Below are 19,824 nucleotides of genomic sequence, written 5' to 3'. Positions count from 1 at the left end.
AATAGAGACATCAGCTATAACATGGCAAGTATGCGAATGCAATGAACTCTACAAAAGGTAACATGTTAGTGCCAGGGAAGCAAACCTTTCAGTGAAGAAAGAATATAAAATGAAGAACAAACTTCATCGTAAGTAAAACTTTTGTTGTGAGCATCATTTGCAGATCATGGATTGATGTGATCGCGATGAATGTTAGTTTCCAACTCAAACATTTTACAAACTTTGCATTTGGCTGTGTGCATGCGTTCGCGTACACACCTCTTCACCACTTCCTTCAGCCGGCAAACTCATCTGAACCACATCAATAATTTTTTATTTCTTGTTTTGTTTCTCTCACCTTTCCAAGAGTCTGTTCATGTTGATCGTTAATGACATGATGATGGCGAAAATGTTTGAGTTGCGTAAAAATAAAATCAGTGTGATTCTCATTTCACCTTTCACTCTCTGGCATGTGTTCCCTGCTTGCTAAAATTTAGGCCTACTTGGATGAGCTGGTTGAACTTCATCGACGGCTCATGAGCCTGCGGGAAAGGCACATTCTGCAGCAGGTGAGGCTTTGCTTCTGATGGACCTTCGATCCCTTTAAATTGACTTAAAGCCTCCCACTTATCTGCTTCTATGGACATTTATTTTTTACTCGACTTGAAGCCGACAGCTTGTTGACTTGAATGCACCTTACCTTATCAGGTCTTTAAAAGTGAGCAGAGTCGAAATGAGAGACCTTCCTGGAAGGCTGGACAGTGGGATAGCTGGAAGTATGCTCACCAGTGAGTCGTCTGGTCCTGTGTTTGTTCCACTTTGGAATCAAATTCAGTTATAACTGATGTGCTTGTGCAAAGTTTCAGGGAGCGGTGCATCTCAAATCATGCCATTTTTCATATGTGGTCATAAGAGCAAAGGGAGCATTATCAAAGAAGAGGTGGTAAAAATCAGAGACCATCTGCCTGCCTGAGATGTGAAAGCACCAGACCCTGTGCATTGGCCTCATTGTGGGAGATTCCAATAATCTTGAACGTTTTATATGGATGAGGAACAAGATTTGGCCCACAGTACTGCCTTTGGGGCACATCACGCTCCACTAGGACAGGAGATGGTTCCATTTATATAGCATCGTGTTGACTGTCAGCAGTCTGGTACGTTGGGGGCAACCTTTTCAGTCTCAATCAGCAAGCTTGGCAAGCAGAGCAAGACAGCAGACATGTATCGAATGCCTGAAACATGTCTATGGACATGACCCTAACATCTTATTTGAGATTGAGGGCCTCTAACCATTGCTGATGAGGGAGGTTTGACCAAGAGAGAAAAAACAAAATTTTCATATTCAACAACAAAAAAAATGCACATTGTCCCTCCGCTTCCCCTCCCAACCTGTTTGTTTATTTAACTAACGCTCTTACAGAATCCATGACCGAAAGGCCCAGCACAGGTCGTCCCACGTTTCAGTGAGAGCGCTGAGGAGCTTCAAGAAAATAAAATATTTTTCAAAAATGTCGAAAAATTGCTTTGGTTTATAAACACCTCCATCGGTTTGAAACCACCCGTAAACAATCCTGCTGCCTATCTGATGGAATTGGCATGAAATATATAAAACGACCGTTGCTTTGTGCCAATGAATTTTGAAGAGAAAAGAAGAAGCGGAAGTATCGTCGATCTGTAAGTAAAGGGTTGTGCGGTTCGCTGCCGGTGCAAGAACGTCCTTTCACATTGCCTTTTCCTCTTTCCCTCCCTTTTCTTTTCCTCAATCGTAGATTGTTAACCTCATCAAAGAGACGGGACATTTCCAAATCACGACGACCACGTTCGACTTTGACCTATGTATGCTGGACAAGACGACGGTACGCAAGCTGCAGAGCTACTTGGAGTCCTCAGGACGCTCGTGAATAAGGGCTCTGCTGGAAACCCCTGCCCTGCTGCGGTTTTGCACTGGTGCCCACGCAGCTAACTAACGGTGCCTTTTTGAAAGCCCACTGCATGGAGTTCTCCAGCATGCAGTCTTTTTGCCTACAAGACTCTTAAACCTAATATCAAAAAGACTTGTCTTTCCACCCCCACACCCATTTCCCCCTCCTTTACAACATTCTGTTTGCCACCTCCATAGAAAACCCATGGTCCTTGTTGGGCCTCTAGCCTTTCGAATGTCCGGCACGCCTGCATACGGCTCCGTTAATAATGTTGCTTTTAGCCCAACAGCCTAGGTCGAGGAATGTTTGTCACAAATATTTTGTACTTTTTTAACTTTCAAATGAACGAACTGATCAGCATAATATAGGTTTATTTTGTCCATACTGCTGTTTTACTTAGCTCACTTAGCTTGTGAAGTTGTTGTTGTTTTTTATTTAAATATCTACACCTGTAGAATAGCATAAAATCTTTCATTCGTTGTGTGAGCCGGCACAGGTTCGCTTTCTATAAAGTTCGTTCCAGTGGCCCTTACGGGAATGGCACACAGACACTCCGAGTGCGAGTGGAATCCAATGTGATATCTGAGCAGCCGTTTGGCAAAGGCCTGCCCTACACGCTGTTTTAAGTGGTCGGTTAACAAGTACCGTGTCCAATTGGCCAAGGTTTAAGCTAATTACAAATATTTAAGGGTGAATCAAGTTTACCCAGTGTGCCCGAAGCAAAACTATATATTAATGTATATAAAATGTAACAAAATTATGTTAAGTGAAAGGAAAGGGTTCTAAGAAGTACTAGCGTGGAAGTTCTTCACCCGAGTTACAGGAAGTCTTCGCTACGCTAGGATCGCTTTGAGCTCGCTTGTTAAGAGCGCTATTCGCTTGTCCTTTGTCGATCTCTTCTCGACAAGCAGGGAGGAGGTGTGGTATCATTGGGGGTGAGGGAGGGCGGGAGGGGAGGTGGGGTGGGAAGGGTTGTATAAGAGGTCATGCCCAATGTGTGTGCACAGTGTTCCAGTACAGCTGTAGCTCTTTTTTAATGTCCGGTTGCGACTCGAAGATACTTGGCAAGAAGGGTCCATCTGAAGGTCATTCCAGGTGCCTGGACGAAAGACTGTGATGCATTTACGCTCGAGTTTTAGCTGCCATTGTAGGGCTCTTACGTGCTGTAGAAAATCTCTCAAGAAAATACAACTAATCCTATTTATTTTAATCAACGTCTTCTTTTTTTTTTTGTTACATATTGTTAGCAATGGGCAAGGGTATGTATTTATATTTGTTGGGCTTTGTATCATGTGTTTTCCTCTTAAAATGGTGTGTGTAGGCAAATGTAAAAGTGTTTTTATTTTTTATCCAATGTTTGTGTAAAGCTCAAAAAAAGTTTTTTTTTTCAGATTGACATGCATGCTCAGAGAGGCTTTAACTTAAACAAAGATATCCATCTGCTTCCAACTTCCCAAAAACTCAGTTTAACTACCACCACCGTTTGTCGGAACCGACACTGAATTTTGCTGCGGAAATGATTGCAATTGCGGCGATCAGACGAGAGAGTAAGCACATCTACGGCTAGCTGTGAACCCTGTTTCCCCCTTCTTCCATTTCCCTTTTGATCCACCCAGATAAGCGCCAGGCCAGTCCCAACCCCTCCCAATCCCCCCCAGTGCTTCCCTTACCAGCATCGTACAGCACTTAGTGGTGCAATGACCTCTAAAAAGGAGTCTGCTTTGGAACACGTATGACATGCGTAATGGCAGGTGCAAGGTGGTTCTTGCGGAGTACACGGATCAGGATACCTTTACTTTGTACTCGGTGGAGATGGTGGTGGTGGGATGGTGGGGAGGGGGGGAGGGGAGGTAGCGGAGGAGAGAAGCCACAGCGGCTTTTAAACTACTGTAAGCTTTTCTTAGTTTGTGTGTGTACAGTGTTTGCCATTTTATATACAATGTCAAAAAAAATTAAACTTTTTTATTCCGGTTGTTTTAAGCCACATGAATTTATTTTGTCAAACCAGAAGAGGAAGACCGTGTCACGGGCGATTCTGTTGTGTAAACAATGATGAAGTTGGCACAGTTTAAACAGCTGCACATCACAAAATTCCTGTAAACGTCAAAACCACACACACACCCCACACACAACTCACACACGATTAATTTGAATGTCGCTTCTGTCGCTTGTAACATGTCTGTGACATTGAAAACTTTTTTCCCTTGTAGGTGAATAAATACTTAACAATAGTTCCAACAAACCAGCGCTGTGCATGCAGCCTTTGAGTGAGTACGTGTTCCTTTTTTTTTTTTTTTTTTTGTTTACAAGATCGAGGCTCGTGAAAGAGCTAACATTAATCACACAAAAAGTCAAACCGACACATAAAACACAAAAAGGTATATATATACATAATACATATATATAATTTGTATTTGAAAAAAACCAAAATATGACTAAAAAAGAAAAAAAACGCATTACTCCTGTTGTCACCAAACGCATTTGGACTGCTTTTTCTTTCACCACCCTCCTCCCCCCCAATAGTAGACCAAAGGAAAAGGTTCCTTTTCCTTTCCGGGCAGGGACGTTTGCACCCTGGGCTGCAAGCAATGCTGTGGGCTGGGTTGGTTTTTGTCGAAGCCACGGGTTGATGCTTTCCGTGTGGATTTGTATTGCTGGCACACTTTCAAGTCGGGAAATGTGGGCTGTTTCTGGTTGCAGTGCGGTGGGAATGAAAATGAGGTTGGAACCGACCGCATTCAGGTTCACAGGATTCTGCTGTCCAAAAGTATTAAAAGATAATACACGTTCCCTTACGGTGGAGTTCACCGCAGGAAGAGGCCATTAGGGCCATCAAGCCTGCGTAATGGTTGCCAACCTATGGTTTCCCCCTCCCCCCATATTCTATCCTTTACAAATGCGGAGCGTCGAGCAAGGAAGCAGCACGTACCATTTTAAAAGTTTTTGGTATGACTCGGCCGAAGTTCGACTCGCCACCCTCCCAGGCTCGACATTGACACTCGAACCATTACACCACCGATTCTGGTGTGTTACACATGCAATGATAATGCTTTATCCTAAAAATATTGTGGGAAAACCATCTTTCCCAAAGGAAGAGGAAGTTGAAAAATGACAAAGCGTGTTGAGAAAACTAGAATGAAAAACTCATCTCGCTGGTGAAGGCCAGCATTGTTCTGCATTGGCGGATTTGAGAACAATGGATGAAATCAATAGGACATTGATTGAGGTACCGGTACCGTAACCGTCTGTTAAACAAGAAGCTGTTGTTTCAGGCATCACTTTATTATTTATTTATTTTTGCTCCGACGATGGGTAACATCTGAAACGTCAGCTTCTTGTTTCCCACAGGGGATACCAGACCTCAATCAATGTCCTGCTGATTGGGAAAAGTAACCGCTGATGTGAAAATGTGCCATTGAACTTGTTTGTCTTCAGCCATAGCGTAGGAGAAATCGAATTCATTTTGCTGTGCGATCTTTCAAATGTAATGTCACCTTTCCTGTCTTAGTGGCCGAGAACTCAAACTTGATTGTTTTTTCATTGTCAGTAGTAGACTTTCATCATGACATTGTTCTTCGGAACATTCCAGAAGAACCGCATTAAAAGAACACCGAGTCGTGCATTGCCCACTACAATGGTGCAGTCTCGCTCGTAGGGCATAGATCTTAGTCCAGTCCGGTACAAGAGAAGTTTGTGGGCAAGGGTAACACAGTGTTTTCGTAAGGTGGTGGTGGCTGGCTGTGATGCCCGGCTGCGCGTAACTGCTGCACTGCGTGTGATAGTTGGAATGCGGCATCTGGGTGTGCAGTTTCTGGGAGCAACGTGCATTCTCTCTCCAGCAGGTCTGCCATGGCACGTAGTAGGTCAGGAAAGCCCAAGGAGAGCGATGCTCGCCTCAGTCGGTTTACTTCCTGGATTCGGTCAGGAAGCACATAGCAGGCCAAGAAGTGCACATTAGAGGTGGTTTCCATAACATGCGATTTTTAAAAGGTCATACTTTTTTTTACAGATCATGTACTCTTTTTTTTTCTCTTTTTTTTTTTGTAGCGTATTTCTTTTTAACCACATAACCGAAATCATCAATCTCGAAATCTTATTGCAAAATAAGGCACACTTGCAACAAGATGTCCCTTGTCCACTATGATCATGGATATTACTGGTCCAGTTATTCTCAAGTTTTGAAGATCACCATGGGATTCACTCACATGACACTGGGTCAGGAACATGTGCTGGCAGTAGCCATAGTTTAGACATAAATGGCAATGTTGTTGCAAATTATAGCGAGTTAAACAGCCTGATATCCAGTACAAAGCCATACGATTGCTATGCTACAAACAGGTAAGAGGCTGCTACCTAGGGGCTGGTGTATAGAGAGGTCATACCGAACCCACTCCTCTCACCCTAATAAAAAATACGCAGATATTTTATTACCATTAAGAAAACAAAACTTGACTTTGATAACTTCTGAAAACAGCAAATTTTGTGTTGAGAGAACAATCTCACGTGTGATAATCATAGCATATTCATTCAGTGTTGTATTTTTCACTGCTCTATGGTAGGTTTATATGCATGGATCTTTCATGCGCCAAGGGTTGTGGAGAGATATATAGGGAAAGAGAGAGAAAGCGAGAGAAAGAGAGAGATAGAGAAAGAGAGAGATATATAGGGAAAGAGAGAGAAAGCGAGAGAAAGAGAAAGATAGAGAAAGAGAGAGATATATTCATAGAGAGAGATAGATAGGGAGAGAGAGATAGAGTGAGGGGGGAAGGGGGATAGAAAGAGAGGGAGAGAGAGATAGAGAGACAAACGGACACAAAAAACATATGATAAAGGGAGCGGGAGACAAGCTGGGGAGAAAGAGGGAAGCACACAAGTACACCATTTGAGAGCAGGGAGATCTGTGGGAGGGAGAGGGCTTGAGGGTGGGAGGCATGGGAAAGGGGGGGGGGGAGGTTGGAGAGGTATAAAACACATGGACACTGCTAGAACTTCCAGGAAAGAAGTCGGTATTTCAGAAAAGTGGATCTGGGGTGAATTAACGGGGGTAGAAAAGATCAAGGTTTTGGATGGGGGAAGATAAGATATGGTGATAAAGTTGTTTTAAAGACCTGGAGGGAGGAGTGGGATTGAAGAGAGTGAGGGAGTTTGTTCCAGAGATGGGAGAAAAGAGGAATGCAAGAGTGAAGGTGAATAGAGAGTCTTGATTTTGGCAGTTTAACCATAAGAGGGCTGCAGGCAGATAATGTGCGCTCTGCAGGAATATTTGGGGGACAGAGCTGGGGGAGCTAGGGCGCTGCTGGGAGCTGGGGGAGCCGGAGAGGAGTCGGTCAAAGACGGAAAGACCACCAACCTGCCTGTGGTGAGTGAGTGAAAGGCCCTCGCAATCAGCTTCATTGCGGGAGATTCCAATGATTCTGAACGCTTTGGTTTCAACAGCATGAAGCAGAGATAGGTGTGAGGCAGGAGCACCAGCCCAGAGGGGAGAGCAGTATTCCATTGAGCTGCGGATAAAAGCTTTGTATGTGGTAAGGAGCTCATGTGTGCCAAGGAAGAACTTTGCATGACGGAGGATGCCCAGTCGGCGACTGGCTTGGAAATGTGGTTTTCCCAGGAAAAATAATAAGAGCTAGATAGAGAGAGAGGAGGGGGAGAGAGATAGAGAGAGGGGAGGGAGAGATAGAGAGAGGGGGAGAGATAGAGAGAGAGAGGGGAGGGAGAGAGAGAGGGGAGGGAGAGATAGAGGGAGAAAGGGAGAGATAGAGTGAGGGGGGAGAGAGAGAGGGAGAGATAAAGAGAGGGGAGAGATAGAGAGAGGGGGAAGGGAGATAGAGAGATGGAGGAGAGACGAGGAGAGAAGGGGGAGAGGGAGGGGGGGAGGGAGAGATAGAGAGAGCGCGAAAAGGAAAACATTTGGTTCAAATGTGTTCCATGAACAAAATTCAGAGAGGTCTCTCGAGTTCACACTTTATTCGCAAATACCTAATGAAACGAATTGTTGTCGCTGATTCTACATTATGGCTCAAACTTGTTTTTATCACAAGCTAGTGCTGCGAATTGATTCAGGAAAAAGCAATGTCAGTGCCAGATAGAGAAATGTAATCCTCACGCGTGAGCATCAGTGGGGGAGAGAGGGGGGCAGGAGGGGACTAATAAGAGGAAACGAAAGTTTTTCTTCTTTTTGGAAAAAATGTATGGATGTTAAACAATTTTTAAAATGATGCCTTCAAATGACTCCCGGTTTGTCCTTTAATACGAATGTCTAACTTTTGAATACCAGTCTCGCATAGTTATCTCCTTCCAACACCGACGCAACAAGTGAGTCGGTCTTTTATCGTCTTGGCACATCTTTTAAAAAGACCTTTTTAGGTTCCTGGGAAAAATAATTACTCCATGTATTTTGGGATGCGAAGCATTTTCCATACAGGCCAAAATATTTTCATATTGTCAAAACCAATTGTTAGCCAAGCACAAAACATCTGCAACAAATTCCCTTAAAACTTGTAACCACAAAATACCTTATAAAATGTCTGGGTCTTCTCTGGGAGCTTTCTGGCGTTCCTTAGGATTTTCTGTATATCGGCCTGAGGATGGACAGGGGGGGGGGAAATAAATGTTGTGTATAAAATTTACAATTTTTTTTTCAGGCCTGTTATGAACGGAATGATGTCAAAAGCCACACTCCTAAAGTAACAGGCCCTAAGCATGTAGGAAGCATAATTCGAGTTTTTGAGGGTAATTACACAATTATTGTGGGATGTTCACACTGGAGTGCTTTCTGCTATTTTGGTTGATGTTGCAGAACATGATGATGCGCTTGAGTAAAATACGTCGAGAATGTTTATCGAGGCGAGTGTTTCGGCCCTGTACCAAATGCGTAAAAAGCAAACTCTACAGAAATGCATGGCAGGCCTGAAACCTCGAACAAGAGGCTGGGCCCATGTTTCTGGAGACATCCCAAGCTTTTTAACACTGTTTGGTGTCCTGCATTATGTGCTGTGCCCCGAGGTATTCCATGCTCTCCGCTTACCCAATTCCACAGATTTCCTTTTAGCAGTGAAAATCTGAGATCATTTGACGCAAGTAAGTGTTACACCTTTTGTTTACCTTTTTACTGCCTTGCTATTTATTTTCTTAATCTTCTTTTTGCAACTAACCTTTGAAAGTCATGCAGCCCCTCGAGACCCCCAGATTGTTGATCTCACATTCGTTGCTCTTATTTGTGGATCTTGGCCCTGACATCAGGCCTTTTTTCCCCTCTCTTGGAGTGTGTGCAGGCTAAATCTATGAATGTCAATGGCATGAGTCATGGGGTCTGTTCCTTTCTTACTGGTGACAATTTGCAAAAGATTGAACCTGTTGCTCTGGCATCTGACCTTGCACTTCCTGCCTTTGCCCCCCTCACCCCCTCCTCTCCCTAACTGCCCTTTACCCCCCTCCCCCCCCCCTCCAACTCTCCACCACTATATAGCCCCTCCAGGTTGAAGGCAGTCATCCATTAACAACCCTCCATGTTAACTTCTCCCTCACCCCTTCAAATCAAATCTTTTTTTTGCTCAACTCCACTCCATCGTACCCCTTTTCTCCCATCTGTGGAAAACATGTTTGTCCAATCTCACTTCCCTCTCGTCCTTGATGGTGGACTCACCACCACCTTAAGTTGTCTTTATAGCAATCCATGATGTTGTCGAGCACCTCCAGGTGCAGCTTTCTACTCCCTTAGGAGAGAGCTGTTAATAATGCAAGCTAAGACAACTTATTGAGTTAAGCGGATAACCATTATGTTAACCTCCCAAATAGTTGAATTTAGAGTCGAATGAGTAACACCACCTTGACTCGAAGCAAAGGTAAGCAGTAAACTGCTCGAGGTAAAAAAAAAAAGTTTAGGTTAGCAAAAATGGGAAAATAATGTAAATTGCAGTTATATTGTAAAACTAGAACGCCACTCAGTGGAGCGCATACTCCCGCCGTGGGTCAAGTTGGAATAGTACGATTTCACAAAAGTTTGAGGGAGTAGTTCAGTGACAACACAAGACAGACACTGCACAGATATATATTTAGAATATATAGAAGATAATGTAAAAAAAAAACAAGGCAATTTCACTTACATTTTCGGATTCAGCATTCAATTCTATATAAGTGAGTGTATTTTGAGGCATGTGTGACTTCAAATAAAATTGTAAGCCAGAAAAACGTTCGTTTCATTCCTTAGGGATACAACATGTAAAACTGGCCCGAACGTCAAAACAAAACTCGCTCATTTATGTCGTCCAAGCTAATGCGACCACTCATTCTTCTGTGAAGAATCCCGTGCACATGCTTGTCACACTTATAACTCACCTAAGTCTTTATAAGTTCATCAAATACTGACACCGCGATTGACATTTGCTGAGGTAAATGTTGATATCTCTTCTGAGGTAAAAAAAAAAAAAAAAAAGTTTTAAAGCATTATACGTATCAAACGATACATTTTATGAAACGGGGAAACCGAATACACACTTTGGTGGTTTTAAAATGACAGAATATGTCTTTATTAGAAAAAAAAAGAAAAGAACCTTCAAGACGACGCTGCTAAAAAAAATACACCGCTCTAACGCATAACCACGAGTTTAAACTACATTTACAACAAATATGAAAACTATTTTCATATCACAATGTTAAATATAGAATATATAGAAGATAATGTAAAAAAAAAAAAAATGAGCCCTATCTTCCAATGGTAAACAATCCTTCAAAAAATTCCTGGATCCGGAATAATATCCTGAGCTTCACCAAAAACTAATCAAGTCTTCCTTATCCCAAGGGCAATCATCCCACCAACTTTCATCCAAATCCACTCAGAACTTTTCCAGATATCTTACACACACACACACACACACACACACACACACACACACACACACACACACACACACACACACACACACACACACACACGATCGAATGCATTACTCCCTGGTGGGAGTAAAAAAAAAAAGGCCTTCTTCAGGGAACAAGTAATGGGTTAACAACTTACAGCTGTTCTGCAGCAATGTAAGTAAATTAAGCCTTGAAAGGTGATGCAAACAATTCCTACAGGTGTCCCAACCTCTGCTGATTACTTGATTACAAACCCCCTGTCTGTATAAAAGCAGTATTGGAACAGACCGTTATTACACCCTCTGAAGCATTCTTTGGACAATATTGCACTGCAGGAAGTAGTATATTGCTATCATAGTGGTGAGAAAAAGGCAATTAACAAAGGAAGACAGACAGACCATTATAACCCTTAAATGTGTAGGTCTTTCCTTTAGAGAAATTCCAAAGAAAGCCAAGGTGTCAGTGAGTACAGTTTCCTACACCATCAAAAGGCACTTGGAAACTGGAGGAAACTCTGACAGGAAGAGGTCTGGCAGAACCAAAGCCTCAACAGAATCCAAAGACCAGTTTCTGAGAGTCAACAGCTTGCGTGATAGGCGGCTCACAGGACAACAGCTTCAAGCACAGCTTAACACTGGTCGAAGTAAGCAAGTCTCAGTTTCAACTGTGAAGAGAAGACTTCGAGCTGCAGGTTTAACATGTCGAGTGGCAGTAAGAAAGCCATTGCTAAGATGGCAAAATAAGAAAAGGAGGCTTGCCTGGGCCATGAAGCACCGCCAGTGGACTACTGAAGACTGGAAGAAGGTCTTATGGACCGATAAATCAAAATTTGAAATCTTTGGTTCATCAGGCAGGGTTTTTGTATGCCGTCGAGTAGGCGAAAGGATGGTTCCTCAGTGTGTGACTCCAACTGTCAAACATGGAGGAGGAAGCGTGATGGTCTGGGGCTCTTTTGCTGGATCCAGAGTCGGCGACTTGCACAGAGTGACTGGCATCTTGAACCAAAAGGGTTCATTTTTCAGCACCATGCAATACCCTCTGGTATACGCCTAGTTGGTCAGGGGTTCATCCTACAGCAAGACAATGACCCTAAACACACCTCCAGGCTATGTCAAAACTACCTTCGAGGAAAAGAACTAGACGGTCGGCTTCAAATCATGAAATGGTCAGCACAGTCTCCAGACTTAAACCCCATCGAGCTGGTTTGGGATGAACTGGACAGAAGGGTGAAAGCAAAGCAACCTACAAGTGCAACACATTTGTGGGAACTTCTGCAACAGTGTTGGGAAGAACTTCCCAAACAATACTTGATTTCCATTGTAGAAAGAATGCCACGAGTGTGTTCGGCAGTTATATCTCAATGCCAAACAGGAAATCAGAGCTGTCTCTCTCGACATATCACGTGCCTTCGATACGGTCTGGCAACCAGCTCTGCTCACCAAACTCTCTTCCTATGGTATCCATGGAAATCTCCAAGCATGGCTTGCAGACTTCCTCTCTGGTCGAAGTCAACATGTGGCCCTGAATGGATTTCTCTCATCTCCCCTTCCTGTTCTGGCTGGAGTTCCCCAAGGTAGTGTTGTAGGCCCCTGTGCTTTTTCTGGTCTTCATCAATGATCTCTCCGACTCTCTGGAAAATCCTCTCTATCTCTTTGCTGATGACTCCACTTTCTGCCGCTCCATTCCTCATCCCTCAGATCGGCAGTCTGCAGCCTCCTCACTCTGCAGACCTGGACAAAATCACAGACTGGTCAAACAAGTGGAACATGTCTTTCAATCCTGACAAATCTCACACTCTTACGATGTCTCTCAGAAAAGACCGACTGGACAACCCTCCCATCTACTTCCTCAACAATCCTCTCCAAGAAGTTCTGTCGCTCAAGCTTTTGGATCTCACTATCTGCCATGATCTTTCTTGGGAAAACCACATTTCCAAGCTGGCCTCCAAAGCCAGTCGCCGACTAGGCATCCTCCATCGTGTGAAATCCTTCCTTGGCACACCTGAGCTCCTCACCACATACAAGGCTTTCATCCGCAGCTCAATGGAATACCGCAGCCCCCCTCTGGGCCAGTGCTCCTGCCTCACACCTAGCTCGACTTCACGCTGTTGAAACCAAAGCTTTCAGAATCATTGGAATCTCCTGCGATGTAGCTAACTCCGAGGGCCTTTCACTCACTCACCGCAGGCAGGTTGGTGGTCTTTCTGTCTTCTACAGACTCCTCTCCGGCCTTGCTCCCCCAGCTCTCTATGTGCTCTGTCCCCAAAATATTCCTACAGGTCGCACAAGATCTGCCAGCAACCCTCTTATGGTTAAACTGCCAAAATCTAGGCTCTCTGCTCACCTTTACTCTTTCATTCCCCTTTTCTCCCGCCTCTGGAACAAACTCCCCCACTCCCTTCAATCCCACTCCTCCCTCCAGGTCTTTAAAACAGCTGTTCACCACCATCTCTTATCTTCCCCCATCCAAAACCTTGATCTTTTCTACCCCCGCTAATTCACCCCATATACACTTTTTTGAAATTACAACTTCTTTCCTGGAAGTCCTTGCAGTGTCCACATGTTTTATACCTCTCCCACCTCCCCCCAAGCCCTCTCCCTCACACATTTCTCTCGATGTCCCTGCTCTCAAATGTTGTTTGTGTCCTTCCCCCTCTCTCCCCATCGTGTCTACCGCTCCCCTTATTTTGTGTTTTATGTGTCGGTTTGACGTTTTGTGTGATTAATGTTAGCTCTTTCACGAGCCTCGATCTTGTATACAAAAAAAGAAAAAAGAAAAAAAATCTGCAAAAGGTGGCTACCTAGGTGAGGCAAAATCTGCAAAAGGTGAGTCAAAAATTTAAATTAAATTTTGTTAAACAAAATTATTCTGTGATTTCTTTTTTTATCTCCAATTGTTTATTTGTTCTATGCTTAATTTCAGAGTACATTGAGACATTAAACTGCGTAACTTTCAATAAAAACTGGAAAAATTGAGGTGTTCTAAAACTTTTGACCGGTGGTGGAGGTGGTGGGGAAAACCTCCAGAATAAATTAATTGCAGACAAAACAACATTTGCTAGTTACCAAGAATGTACCATGCGTCGCCCAGTAATGTGCTTTTTTAATTATTTATGGGATTTTCGTTAAGAAATGTACGTCATCAATGAACTGTCAACAAATATTCTGGAGGAGCTGGGGAAGACTGGAAGGCTGAAAAAAGAAGAGAGCAAACCCAGAGAAGATGTAAAAAACAGAGGCCACTAACCTGTCTGTAATGTAAAAGGAACAGGTGTCAGGTGCTTCAGCCTCATCGCAGGATCTGCCATTGATGTGGAGAGCTTTATTGCACAGAAACCAGGAGAAGCAGATTTTATGGGGGGAGGTTCCAACATATTGGGTAGAGCACAGCTCCATTGCACTACAAACAAAGGACTTATAGACCGAGTAGCTCTGAATTTTCAAGGAATGACTTGGAACGATGGAGGATACCCAGTCTGCTGCTGGTTTTGGAGTTTCGCTTTGGTATACGGGCAGTTTTAAGCCTTGATCTTGAATAGGCTGAACCTCTTCAATTGGTTGACCATGTAAATCAGTTGGTTCGTTTGACGATCATTCTGGAGAGAGAGAGGGTGAGGCAGATTCTCCAGGATTAAAAGACATTTGTCACATCAGCATCTAATCAATTTCCAGATCAGCAGCTCAAGGGATGAAACTACTGCCTGCATCTCAGTGGGATGGGATAGTGTAAAACGTAATCTGGAGTCATGTGCAAACAGGAAGACAGGTTGTTCTAGAATCTAGAGAGTCAGAACAACTGACGTCTTCTGGAGCATCGGAGAGACTGCTTTTTATGTAAAGAACAAGACTGGGCCGACGACCATGCCTTAAGGCTCCTCTTGGAAAAGCAGATGAAATGGTTCTGAAATGACAATATCTTGACTGTATGAGTGAAGGAGGTGCAAGTGAGGTATCAAGATGCCTTTTCTGCTCTAGACCATGAGCTTACCAAGCAGAGAAGGCTAGCAGTCGAAAAACACCCTTATGAATATGAATGAATGAATGTTTAAGCGGGAAGGTGTGTTCACTTGGCTACTGTGCTGCTAAATACTCTGTCGTGCATCCTGGTGGCTGGGGTTACACCAGGAGGTGGTGTCATTCCTTCGATGATCTTTTGGAGGGAAACCCCCGTAGACCTCCTCAGACCCCGATTTTTTCAGGGGTTTGCTCCCCAACATAGGTATTTACTTTCTTCTCCGTTACATATTTCATGGGTCCACACCTACCAGTGATTCGCTGGTTCTAAAAGGTGAGCCATGGGGCATTACCGCTATTTTTAAGTACTAGGGCATGCCCGTACGTGGGTGCCCGTTCCTTGCCAAAAAAAAAAAATAACGCAACCCGTACGCTCTACCCCGCCCGTACGCCCGTAAACAAAAAAAACAACGCTCTTCGCTTCCGCCCTTCACTCTGACTGAATTGGGAGAAATAATGCGCATAAGAAATCGAGAAATTATTATTTTCTCCGGAAGAAATCGAATTACGAACCGTAATGGCGCACGCGCTCGGCTCGGCTCGCTCTCACATCGGCCACGCCTACGCAATAACGCGTTCTGTGATTGGCTGCCGGAAGTGCAGTCTTCACTGTCCGGAAGGTCGCAAATCGCAGTTACGATGAATCGCAAATTAGTTTTAATTAGTTTTAAAACATAGTTTAACGGCAACATAGTTTTCCAACGTGAAATAAATGAATACGCTCTCAAATGTGCCGTCCGAGGCAGAGTCTGTTCGCCACGTTCGGCACACGTGATAGCTCGCTGCTCTCTGATTGGTTGAATCGTTTTTTGGACATAGCTCGGTAACTACTTCTCCGATTAATATGAAACCTTGAAAAGGCACATCCTCGGGTCCCCAGCAATATACCTGGCAAGTTTCAAGTATATCGGACCCGTGGTTGTCGAGAAACAGCGGTCACAGACATACAGACATACAAACATACAAACATACACACAGAGATTACTGGAATTATAGATAGATGTGGTATGACTCGGCCAGGGTTCTAACCTCCGACCTTCCAGACTTGGAACACACGCTCCAACCAGTACGTTGGATTAAATAATTTGGAGTAGTACGTTGGAGCCTGATTAAATAATAATATTGTACAAGTCAGGAGAAGACGATGGTTCACGAGCGAGCGATATCTCGGTCTTCCCCGTCCTCTACTTCCTTCTACATTCATTTCCATCACTCTTCTCAACCAGTCACTTTCATCCTTCCTCAACACATGACCAAACCATCTCAACCTGTTCCTCTTCACAGCATCAATTACAGGCTCTATTCCCATCATCTTTCGCAATTCATCATTTGTCTTCCTCTCTCTCAACGATACTCCGCACATCCACCCAAATATTCGCATTTCCACCCTTTCCAGCCTTCGTTGCTGCTCTACGTTCATTACCCATGTCTCGCTCCCATAAATCATAACACTTCTCACACATGCAGCATACACCTTTCCCTTCAGCTTCAACGACACTCCCCTCCTCATCAGCACGCCACTCAGTTCCCGAAACTTCTTCCATGCACATCTCACTCTAGCAATCATTGCCGAATCTGATCCACCTTCTCCATTCAGCATGTCTCCGAGGTAGCAAAATGTTTTCACACCTTCCAGCTTCACGCCGTCTCCAAGATACAACTCAACATTTCCTCCACCTGCAGCTCCCTCTGTGCCATCTTACATTTGAATGTAGCTGCCACACTGGTTAATGACCCTCCCAGACCACTGCATTTTTGATGAACCCACTCAGCGCACATTGTACATTGAATGGAGCTCACTCCGACACCCTTCCTGCACACAGCACATGGCCACTTCCCAGTTCTTTCCACCTCACCACATGCTTTACCACTTGCCATCACCTTCGTCTTTCCTATATTCACCTTCAGACCTTTTGTCTCCATACATTCCTTCCACTTGTTCATCTTTTCCTTCAGTCCATCCATACTTTCCGCAATCAACACCAGATCATCTGCATACAACAACTCCCACGGTAAACCCTCCTTAATGTTCTGAGCCAGCACCTCCATCACAGCTACAAATAGTAGTGGACTTAGTACCGACCCCTGATGCACTCCCACCTTCACCTCAAACTCACCACTGTTCCCGTCCTTCGTCCTGACAGCTGTACGCGCTCTTTTGTACATTGCCATCACTACTCTGATCAACCGTTCCTCCACTCCTAACTTCCTCAATGCCCATGTCAATACTTCACGTGGAACCATATCAAATGCTTTCTCCAGATCAACAAACCCAAGAAACAACTTCTACCTCTTCTCCATGTACTTCTCCTGCAACTGCCTCACAATAAAGAGCGCGTCTGTCGTTCCTCTTCCTGGCATAAATCCAAACTGCATTTCGTCGAGCTTCACCTTCTTCCTTATCCTCCTCTCCAACACCCTTTCCAATACCTTCATTCCATGCTCCAATAGCTTTATCGCTTGGTACGAGCCACACTCCAGAGGGTCACCTTTGCCCTTGTATAGAGGGACGAGGGTACTCAGTTCCCAATCCACTGGAATGCGGCCAAGACTAGTTAGCTACAGAATACCGTAAATTCGGTTTGATTCCGACAACTTTGAAAATTTGACCTTTGTGACCTTGAAATGTCAAAACGAAGGTTACTGACCTTGAAATGAGACAGAAAATAATGTATAATCAGTTATGAGGTTAGTTAGCTGCACAATACCGAAAATTCGGTGAAAAATGAAATGAAAAAAAAAAAAAATCGAGCTCTACGGGCTAGACTAGACAAGCTAGACACATGACAATCTAGACACAGACAAGCTAGACACAAAAAAATCGAGCTAGACACATGACATTGGCCGAACCAAATATCGAAACCCCTGTCAGATTCCACCAAACCCCTCGGAGAAGATGTAGCTTGAAATCGATTACCCCTTAAAAAGACATCTTTTTCGGGCGTGGCTCCGCCCACAATGGACGCAATCTGCCGACTCTGCGCAGGACACAACTAGATCATGCTATCAACCTCCCACCCAAGTTTCATCAATGTCGGATGATATCATCGGGTAGTTATGCTGCGGACAGACAGACACACACAGAGACACACACATGACGAATATAGTGGTCACTTGATAACTCGTGAACCAATAGGAGAAATGAAATTGCTATGAGGTGTGGTGCTGCATATTGCTGTGCATCTGTGAATACTGATGCATCTTCCCTTATATGTACTCGTATATGTATATCACCCACCTTCATCACTCATTACCATTGCAGTTACCGTCACCGAAGCTGGATGGAGGTTATGTTTTCACCCCTGTCTGTTTGTTACTTGCCGGAAAAGATTCCGGCAAGTATGTTGGTTGGTCTGTCTGTCTGTCTGTCTGTTTGTGCGCATTACTACGTCTACACCGTTGCACATAGAATCGCCATACTTGACACACATATTTGACTTGCCTTGGAATAGACTGTGCCCAATTTTTAACTCTCTCGGCCCAATGCCTCCATTATGACGTCATAATTCGATAATTCGACAAGTACAAAACTTCATCCAATCAAGATGCAATTTCTTGAGCGCCATGTCGGCATAAACTGGTGGAGAAAAAAAAATGATGACGTCATCGATCACGTGGTTCGGTTGCCATCTCGGAAAAACCGAAAAACATTGCACCTCGATATCTCCGAAAGTGCTGAATAGAAAAAAATTGAGACATGGCTTATTGTAAAGAACTCTCCATGGGGAATAAAATATGTTAATGATGTCATAGGTGCCTCCATTATGACGTCATAATTCGACAAGTACAAAACTTCATCAATCAAGATGAAATTTCTTGAGCATAATCTCGGAATAAATTCGTTTAGAAAACAAATAATGATGACGTCATCGGTCACGTGGTTCGGCCACCATCTATCTATAATTCCAGTAATCTCTGTGTGTGTGTGTGTGTGTATGTGTGTGTGTCGTTTGTCTGTGACCGCTGTTTCTCGACAACCACGGGTCCGATATACTTGAAACTTGCCAGGTATATTGCTGGGGACCCGAGGATGTGCCTTTTCAAGGTTTCATATTAATCGGAGAAGTAGTTACCGAGCTATGGCGATTTATTTACCAAACTCCGCAAGCCGTTCGCTTTGGACCAAATCATTTCATGTAAATAGAGGGGGGGGGATTGTCACCGTACTCGCAAGCCGTTCGCTTTGGCTTTGCGAATGGACCAAACCATTTCATGTAAATAGAGGGGGGGGGGGGGATTGTCACCGTACTCGCAAGCCGTTCGCTTTGGCTTTGCGAATGGACCAAACCATTTCATGTAAATAGAGGGGGGGGATATAATTTTAGATATATATATAGTACGGGCATGCCCTAGTATTTTTAATTCCGGCAAGTCCTCGGTCTCTGACCGATTTCTAGTTTGTTTGTTTGTGAACAAAATATCTCAAAAATTTGTGGATGGCTTCGGACGAAATTTGGCAGAGATGTAGCATATGTGACAAGAACGAAATGATTAGATTTTGGTGAAGATTCGGATCCGGCTACTAGAATTTTAAAAGTGATTCGTCACCATTGGGAGATCGGACCAAAAACGATACATAGCAGGATATCTCAAAAAGTTGTGGACGGATTTGGACGAAACTTGGTGGACCGGTTGGGTGTGTGACAACGACGATTCGATTCGATTTTGGTGTAGTTCTGAATATGGATTCGGATATGAGAATTATTTAATTTTTTTAAGTGATTCTTCACCATTGAGTGATTATGGCCAACCAGGTGGAGGTATTCTCTCTACTGAGTGCCGTTCTAGTTGCTTAAGTCATTATTCACCATTGAGTGATAGGGTCAAAAACGATATATAAAATGATATCTCAACAATTTATGGATGGATTATGGCAAAACCTGATGGATAAGTTGGGTAGGTGACAAGAACAAACCGATTATGTTTTGGTTCAGATCCGGCCTATCAGTGGGATACAGAAAGTAAACTTCAGCCTGGTCGTATGCGCTCTACTGAGGGTCGTTCTCGTTCCTTCTGAGTCACTCTGAGCATAATTTCTTCATGTGCTTCATCTA

The 19,824-nt window shown here is 43.9% G+C and overlaps 2 protein-coding genes across 7 annotated transcripts in view; one reads left to right on the top strand and one right to left on the bottom strand.

Annotated features, from left to right (window-relative positions):
- LOC137416111 (protein ENL-like) overlaps nt 1–3,881 on the top strand; it is a 66,036-nt gene extending 62,155 nt beyond the window's left edge. For all 6 annotated transcript variants that reach the window (XM_078768979.1, XM_078768976.1, XM_078768977.1 and 3 more), the window contains 2 exons: nt 477–548; nt 1,749–3,881. In XM_078768979.1, coding sequence (XP_078625105.1) covers nt 477–548; nt 1,749–1,880 — 204 coding nt within the window. In that variant the 3' untranslated portion in view covers nt 1,881–3,881. The remainder of the gene's footprint in view (nt 1–476; nt 549–1,748) is intronic.
- Nucleotides 3,882–4,757: 876 nt separating this feature from the next.
- LOC137420830 (integrator complex subunit 14-like) overlaps nt 4,758–19,824 on the bottom strand; it is a 94,196-nt gene continuing 79,129 nt past the window's right edge. The window contains exons 10-11 of the mRNA XM_078768981.1: nt 8,417–8,482; nt 4,758–5,812 (exon numbers count right to left, since the gene is read on the bottom strand). Coding sequence (XP_078625107.1) covers nt 5,567–5,812; nt 8,417–8,482 — 312 coding nt within the window. The 3' untranslated portion in view covers nt 4,758–5,566. The remainder of the gene's footprint in view (nt 5,813–8,416; nt 8,483–19,824) is intronic.

The sequence above is a fragment of the Myxine glutinosa genome, unplaced genomic scaffold (assembly GCF_964187855.1).
Source record: "Myxine glutinosa unplaced genomic scaffold, kmMyxGlut1.1 SCAFFOLD_806, whole genome shotgun sequence".
NCBI classification, from domain to species: domain Eukaryota; kingdom Metazoa; phylum Chordata; class Myxini; order Myxiniformes; family Myxinidae; genus Myxine; species Myxine glutinosa.
Note: the sequence above shows the minus strand (reverse complement) of the source record. Positions and strands in the feature narration are given on the sequence as shown.